This window comes from Bison bison, unplaced genomic scaffold (assembly GCF_000754665.1).
Source record: "Bison bison bison isolate TAMUID 2011002044 unplaced genomic scaffold, Bison_UMD1.0 scf7180017864472, whole genome shotgun sequence".
Lineage (NCBI taxonomy): Eukaryota > Metazoa > Chordata > Mammalia > Artiodactyla > Bovidae > Bison > Bison bison.
The window spans coordinates 14,917,036-14,925,184 of NW_011495033.1; the positions used below are offsets into that span (position 1 = coordinate 14,917,036).

At 46.7% G+C, this 8,149-nt stretch overlaps 1 protein-coding gene across 2 annotated transcripts in view; it reads left to right on the top strand.

The window, feature by feature from the left end:
- Nucleotides 1-511: 511 nt before the first annotated feature.
- Nucleotides 512-8,149, top strand: part of MKS1 (Meckel syndrome, type 1) — a 14,646-nt gene continuing 7,008 nt past the window's right edge. Inside the window, exons 1-9 of one of the 2 annotated variants that reach the window (XM_010861646.1) lie at nucleotides 512-611; nucleotides 984-1,093; nucleotides 2,319-2,386; nucleotides 2,832-2,987; nucleotides 4,016-4,113; nucleotides 4,313-4,441; nucleotides 4,714-4,818; nucleotides 5,026-5,134; nucleotides 5,663-5,719. In XM_010861646.1, the coding sequence (XP_010859948.1) occupies nucleotides 532-611; nucleotides 984-1,093; nucleotides 2,319-2,386; nucleotides 2,832-2,987; nucleotides 4,016-4,113; nucleotides 4,313-4,441; nucleotides 4,714-4,818; nucleotides 5,026-5,134; nucleotides 5,663-5,719 (912 nt within the window). In that variant the 5' untranslated portion in view covers nucleotides 512-531. The remainder of the gene's footprint in view (nucleotides 612-983; nucleotides 1,094-2,318; nucleotides 2,387-2,831; nucleotides 2,988-4,015; nucleotides 4,114-4,312; nucleotides 4,442-4,713; nucleotides 4,819-5,025; nucleotides 5,135-5,662; nucleotides 5,720-8,149) is intronic. The other variant, XM_010861647.1, reaches the window with a different exon arrangement.

Genomic DNA, 8,149 nt, shown 5'->3' on the forward strand with positions numbered 1-8,149 from the left:
CTCTGGTTCAGTGAATGCCAACCCAAAGAGTAATTAATCTTCTGACACTTTGATGTCTGGGTAACTGTCTTCACCTCCGGTCACTCCTCTGGGAAGAATGGGTGCATTCTGTGAGTCCCCGTCAACCAATTCTGAGGCCAAAGTGTCCCATGATTCAGTGTAAGACTGTGTGGTGTGGTGGGAAAAGTAGTAGCTGGGAACTCAGGACACTCGGATTTGGAGCTTACGACCATTTCTGTCCGAATCTACATAATGGGGGCCGATAGCGCGGCTTTAGTTTCCTCATTTGTCAAGCGCACCCAGCCCGGCCTTGGGTGTGAGCGAGCTTTGTTCGCACTAAAGACCAGCGGCAACTCCGCAGGATTACCCCAGCCGGCGTGGGCAGGGACTCAGCCCGGGCGGGGCCCGCGATGGGCAGGGCTTCTCCCGCGCCGCCTAGGGAACCGGGTTCCAGACTCCTGACGGCGTCTCAGTTGCCAGGGGAACCGGGGCGGCGCGCTTTCCGGCGCAGTCGTGCGCGGCGCAGCTGTCATGGCGGAGGCCATCTGGAGCAGTGATACCGGAGAGGCCGTGTACCGCTCTCGGGACCCCGTGCGCAACCTCCGCCTCCGGTAGTCGCATCACCCCAGAGCCCCGTGCTTTTATGCTCTCAGATAATTGGAACTTGAATTACACTTCTCCTTTGCTGGGGCCCTCACTTCCGTTTGCAGTACTGACCACTGTCATCCCGGTCTCCTCGCGTCTCCCTCACTACCTGGAACCCTCTTCACTCGCAACTTGCTAGACTCACCGTTTCAGGACCCTACGCCCCCCAAATTCCTCAGAGCCCTATGCCCCCCTCCCCTCCTCTCTGTTGCCTGCCCCCTGCCACATCTCTTGGTAGCCATAATCTCTTCAGTGGTTCGTTTCCCCATCCTTGCTCTGTGTTCGTCTCCTGCTTGTGTATCTTGTAACCGTATTTTGGGCTTCTCTTTTCCTGGCAGAGTCCACCTGCAAAGAATCACATCAAGCAACTACCTCCATTGCCAGCCTGCTGCCCAACTGGGGAAGGATCTCATAGACTTGGCCACTTTTAGGCCTCACCCAACGGCCAGTGGGTGTATTTTGGTGATGGGCCCCTTGGGGATCTGGGGAAGGGCCTAGGGCTGAGGTTACTTCTTAAGACAGAGTAGACCCAGGTCTATAGTCTGAGAAAAGGTATAGAGAGCTTGGGTTTCTTGTCCAAGGTCACTGGGCTGCTAACTGTTGAAGTCAGAATTTGATCCCAGGCAGTTTTAACTACTACATTATGTTGTGTGAAAATTGAATTCAAGAAGTGATTCCTATCATCAAGAAGCTGATCTGAACTGTGGTCAAACGTAGTGAAATAGCAAATACTGTGCTTTGGGTATATTATAAATTTACCTCTAAACCCAAATGCCATTTCTGACATTTTTTTTTTTTTCCTAAGAGAAAATATGACTCCAAACTTGAAACTTACAATATAAACACTTTTTAAAAACAAGTTAAACATTTGGGTCTGCTTGGAAAATGCACTTTTTTTTTTTAACCTTGCTGTGTGGCATGCGGGATCTTAGTTTTCCCTGTAGGGATGGAACCCATGCCCCCTGCAATGCAACCACCGGACTACCAGGGAAGTCTCAGAAAATGTGCGTATTAGTATTATCTGTGTTCTAGCCTTTTTCTTTCTCTGAGAAGCCAGAAAAGTGAGAAAGAGAAGACAGTGTGTTTGTGTTAGGTCACTAGTCTCTTTGCTTTTGTTTCTGTTCAGAAATATTCCTGGGCAAAAGTGTGAGCTGGTGGGTTTTGAAGCATATATCTTTGGAAAGGCATACTCATCTAGGAGTGTACATACTAGATTTGGTTCTTTTTTAAAAACAATCTGTTATATGTCTTTCCTTTTCTCTCTTAATACTTGGTCTCTTAAGGTTACAGTGTTTGTGATTCTAGATTTATGGCTTCAGAAATAGTGAAGATAAAAATGCCATGGTTCATAGCAAATGTAGACAATCGGGATTGAGAAAGAGCTGTTCAGCCTATATCTAAATTTCAGCTCTTGACTCTGAATTAGATTAAATAATTCCTGGAGGACGTGATTTCTTTTATTGAAGTTAGTGGGGGTGATTAAAACTTCTTGGGTCTTAACCTTGGCTTCTGCACATATCTACTGCCTCTCTAGAGTGAGTACTTCATAATCAGTGAACTCCAACTGGTTTTGTGGCAAATATAAGAGCACAGACTTTGGTTATAACCAACCAGAGAGCAAGAAGTAGGGCTAGTTGGGCTCAAACATTTGACTCGCTCTGTTTTCTTTGGAGGTGGACACCGCCCAGAGGAAGAAGAAGAGGAGGTTGTGATTGGGTGGCAAGAGAAGCTCTTCAGCCAGGTGGGCTAGTGTCCCTTGTCTGCTCCGTGTCCCTGCACCTGGCCCATGTCCACCTGCCTGGTTGCAGGGAAAGGTTCCTGATACATATCGCCAAACTGACTTCCAGAAAGCTTACAGCAGTGTATACTTCCCACTGCTGTGTGTACGGGCTCAGTGTACGCACAGCACACATAAAACCTGCCACTAGCCAGTTTCATGATTTTGAGTAACATGCTTTTCACCTCTGGGCCACATACCAAAGCAGCACATGGTCTTGGTGTGCCAGTTCTGTAACAGCAGAATTGAGTTAGACTGTCGCTCTGGTTCCTTGTAGCTCTAACCTTTGTTGGCTTTTCTGTCCTCCATCAGTTTAGGTAAAACATCATGACAAATGATATTTGACCAAACAGTTGTAGCGACAAAATTAAAATACTCTCACTGGAACTCTGTTTCTTTGTGACCTCAGTTTGAAGTAGATCTGTACCAAAATGAAGCAGCCTGTCAGAGCCCTTTGGATCATCAATACCGTCAAGAGATTCTAAAGCTGGAAGATTCAGGTGGCAGGAAGAACCGACGGATTTTTACCTACACTGACTCTGATAGATACACCAATTTGGAGGAGGTATCATTCTTTCCCAAGTAGACAGACTCAGGTAGACTTACCCAAGCTCTGTAGCTCCCTTCACCTTGTTTCCCCTGGCTTTCTGGCCTCGTGCTTTAACTCAGAAGCCTGTTAAGTGAGCCTGTCTAGGAATTTCCGTGTGTTTCTGGCAGCCAGGCTGGAGTAGGTAGGTGGGCAGGTCTCTGGGTGGTGTGGCTGCTGCTCCCTGCCCCACCTGCTAGAGGGCCTGGGGGAGCCGGCAGTGTCTCTAATGCTAGGCTTGCAGATTGCACACTGCGGGGAGCAGCCACTAGGTTTGATTTTCCCCGTGCATTATGAGATCAGACAGGTGGATGGAGTCTAGAACCATCTAGATTAAATTCATCATGGGATTCAGCCAAAACCGAACATACAGATTTGAAGAGGAATTCAGTACTGTATAGGGAATGGCTTGTGTCCTCAGTTTGCCGATGAGAGCGTACCTTCGTGGCCTCGTTTTAGATTTTCTTCAGTCACTGTATGATATGTTCTATCTTCTCAGTGAGATTATAAACTCCTTGAAGGAGGGGAGAGCCTATATTTTCTCATTTTTGTCTATGAGTCTATAGATTTCTAAGCCAGGTGTTAAGTGAATGTTTTTGAAAGTTGTGGGTTGGTAGCATGTAAAATTTAGGTTGTCTGTTTTGGTAAAGAAAGGAAAATTATGGAGCGTTTTTCACGGAATACTTGTGTTACATTTGGCATCTTCCAACCACCTAGTGATGTCAGCATCTCCTGGGTAGACCGCCCCAACTCTGTTGGTACGGGCTTACAGACTGCAGACTCATTTCTCAAGAGTAATGTGCTGCTACAACCTTAGGGCAAATCAGGGCGTGGTCGGCTCTTCTCTGAGCTGTTTGTGCCTCTGCACCCTCCATCAGCGTGTGCTGTTGTGAGGTGGCTGCGCTCTCAAGGTCCTGTGAGGTTTCAGAAGGAAGATTTCCCTCCAGGTGCTTGATCCCACGTGGCCCTGAGCTGCTGGCTTATACCAAGCTGCTCTGTTTTCCCAGCACTGTCAGAAAATGACCACTGCAGCCAGCGAGATGCCGTCCTTCTTGGTCGAGCGAATGGCAAATGTCAGGCGGCGACGGCAGGACAGGCGAGGAACGTGAGTGCAAGTGTGTACGGGGCTGGGGAGGTCCCGGTGTTCCTTCTGTGCCAGTGTTCTTGGTGTGCTCACCGACACGAGTGTCCCACTCTGCAGTGCAGTGCTCCCCTGTACTCCTCCTGGGTGTGCTCCCTTGCATTCTTCCTTCAGGGTCTTCAGGGGGTGCCAGGGAAGTGACCCTTCCTGTGGTGTCTCCCAGGGAAGGTGGCATTCTTAAGTCACGAATCGTCACCTGGGAGCCCTCAGAAGAATTCATCAGGAACAACCATGTCATCAACACCCCTCTTCAGACCATGTACATCATGGCAGACCTGGGGCCCTATGGAAAGTGAGTGAAGCTTCTCACTGCCCAACTCAGACCTTCATCCTCTTCTCCTGTCGCTAACCATCCTCCTGTTACGTAACCTCCTGTTACGGTCATCCCAGGTATTTTGGACGGAGGGATTTTGTTTCCTTCTTTTTCTTTGGAAGGAAATGTTTTACTCTGACTGTTCTCACCCCAGCCTCTGTCTTCTCCCCTGATGTGAACTGAATACCTCATCCTCTTTCCTGGAAATGGGACCAGCAATCTTGAACTCTGGTGTTACCTCTGGTTTCTAGGCTTGGCTATAAGAAGCATGAACATGTCCTCTGTACTCTGAAGGTGGACAGCAATGGAGTGATCACAGTAAAACCTGACTTCACTGGCTCCAAAGGACCCTACAGGTGAGAAGAGGAAGAAAGAGGTGGTGGAGACTAGCATTCCTTTGCTGGGCTTCACTTCTTGTCTCGAGTTGAGGAAGTTCTCAGAAAGCCCTTCATCTCTCCTAACGTTTAAATTCCCAGCTGACAGTTTGTTTGTCCCTCGGTTGGGTCTGGAGTGCCTCGTCTCCTGTTTTTCCAGTTAGTCCCTTTGTGGCTTTGACCTTACAGAATCGAGACAGAGGGGGAGAAGCAGGAGCTGTGGAAGTATACAATCGACAACGTGTCTTCCCTCGCCCAGCCTGAGGAGGAGGAGCGGGAGCAGCGCGTGTTCAAGGACGTGAGTGCTGATTCATCCGAGAACCGGAGAGCTGGGAGCTGAGGCCGCGCCTGATGGTGGGTCAGCAGCGGCCGGGTCTTGCTCTTGATGGCCTCTCCTGACTTGGGAAGCCCTTCTAACCTATCAGACACGAGGCGTTGAGCCTGTTATAAGATCATTATGCTAATGATGATCTATCTGAGCATGGCCTGTGCTCTGTGCTAGGGCCTTCACATGCCTAATTTCATTTAGACTGTACCGCAGCCCTTCGAGGGAATGCTTATTTTATGACCATTTTGTAAGTGAGGCAATGGAGATCAAGAAGCTGAGTCTGCCCCAGGTCGCAGCAGCGTGGGAGCTGGCTTGGCCCCAGGCCAGTGGACTCCAGAGCCTCTGTGTTTCACTGTCCAATGTCGGCGGCAGGAGCACTCAGGCACCTGGCTCTCTGTGGTGTTTCCCATTCCTGCTGCGTTTCTCCCTCCCATTCAGACCTGAACCCTGGTCTGCCTGGGACTGCATCTTGAGTCTCGGTGTGGTTTGTTTCCTCAGCTCTATGGCCGGCACAAGGAGTATCTCAACAGCCTCGTGGGCACTGACTTTGAGATGGTGAGTAGCCCAGCTTCCCGCACCACCATAAGAGCGCTCTGACTCTAGCTGAGTGACGGTCCTCTCTTCAAGGTCCTCAAGACACACTCTTCAGTGTAAAAAGAAAGTAGAAAATAACATACAGAGTATAGTCCTTGCTGTGTTTTCGAAGTATTGCATGTTGATATAGAACTGTCGATGCCTAGGAAGAGGTCTCAAAGGGCACACGCCTTCTGGGGGCTTTCTCTGGGAAGGGGGTGGAATTGGGAGACAGCAGGTGGCTATTGAGGGGTGAGAGGGATATTTCAGGAATGTTTCCTTTTTATTCTCTAAACTTAGATAGTTTTGAATTTTTATCAGTGGTGATGCATTCATGTATTACTTTATAATTAATTTTATTGTTACTATGGAGTTGCTCAGTTGTGTCCAACTCTTTGCGACCCCATGGACTGTGACATGCCAGGCTTCCTGTCTCCTGGAGTTTGCTCAAATTCATGTCCACTGAGTCAGTGATGCTATCTATTAATTTTTTTTGTAAATAAGTATAAAAATGAAAAATGTCTTCCTTACTCTTAATGTAGATATTTTCCCTACATGCCCCATAAAGGAGGGAGGCATCTCATTTCTGTTCGTCAGATAGTTTGGCTTTTAAGACAAAACAGTTTAAGTCCATAATCCCGTGGTCCTGTTCTTTGTCTTCTGTTAATCCAGGAGTTCCATTTCTAGATCTGGAAACAAAGATAGAGTTAGCCTGTGGTCTCCCTCTCTGTTTGTAAAAATTAGCTTTCACTATTTTCATATTGTATTAGCAACAGATGTTCAATGTTAAAAAGTTAGCTAAGATAGAGACACAAATAATTTAAAAGGAAACTGCCTAGCTTCTTGGCCTCAGCCCCCAGAGGGAGCAGGGTCTCCGGCCTCTTGCTGTAGGGCAGTGGCAGCTGTGCCTGCTTCTCTTGACCATTCTCATAAGGTCCCCACACTCCATTGCCCCTTCCACCATTTAAATTAGGTGCTGCCCCTATGTAAAGAGCAATATTGCATAGGAACCTGGAATGTCAGGTCCGTGAATCAAGGCAAATTGGAAGTGGTCAAACAAGATGGCAAGAGTGAATGTTGACATTCTAGGAATCAGCAAACTAAAATGGACTGGAATGGGTGAATTTAACTCAGATGACCATTATATCTACTACTGCGAACAGGAATCCCTCAGAAGAAATTGAGTAGCCATCATGGTCAACAAAAGAGTCCTTAATGCAGTACTTGGATGCAATCTCAAAAACGACAGAATGATCTCTGTTCGTTTCCAAGGCAAACCATTCAATATCACAGTAATCCAAGTCTATGCGCCAACCAGTAACGCTGAAGAAGCTGAAGTTGAACGGTTCTTTGAAGACCTCCAAGACCTTTTATTTATTTATTTTTTTTCTTTTCTAACTTTTATTTTTTTTAATTTAATTTTATTATTTAACTTTACAATATTGTATTGGTTTTGCCATATATCAACATGAATCTGCCACAGGTATACATGTGTTCCCCATCCTGAACCCTCCTCCCTCCTCCCTTCCCATACCATCCCTCTGGGTCGTCCCCGTGCACCAGGACCTTTTAGAACTAACACCCAAAAAAGATGTCCTTTTCATTATAGGGGACTGGAATGCAAAAGTAGGAAGTCAAGAAACACCTGGAGTAACAGGCAAATTTGGCCTTGGAATATGGAATGAAGCAGCGCAAAGACTAATAGAGTTTTGCCAAGAAAATGCACTGGTCATAACAAACACCCTCTTCCAACAACACAAGAGAAGACTCTACACATGGACATGACCAGATGGTCAACACCGAAATCAGATTGATTATGTTCTTTGCAGCCAAAGATGGAGAAGCTCTATACAGTCAACAAAAACAAGACCGGGAGCTGACTGTGGCTCAGATCATGAACTCCTTATTACCAAATTCAGACTTAAATTGAAGAAAGTAGGGAAAACCACTAGACCATTCAGGTATGACCTAAATCAAATCCCTTATGATTATACAGTGGAAATGAGAAATAGATTTAAGGGCCTAGATCTGATAGATAGAGTGCCTGATGAACTATGGAATGAGATTCATGACATTGTACAGGAGACAGGGATCAAGACCATCCCCATGGAAAAGAAATGCAAAAAACCAAAATGGCTGTCTGGGGAGGCCTTACAAATAGCTGTGAAAAGAAGAGAAGCGAAAAGCAAAAGAGAAAAGGAAAGATAGCATCTGAATGCAGAGTGCCAAGGAATAGCAAGAAGGGATAAGAAAGCCTTCCTCAATGATCAATGCAAAGAAATAGAGGAAAACAACAGAATGGGGAAGACCAGAGATCTCTTCAAGAAAATTAGAGATACCAAGGGAACATTTCATGCAAAGATGGGCTCGATAAAGGACAGAAATGGTATGGACCTAACAGAAGCAGAAGAT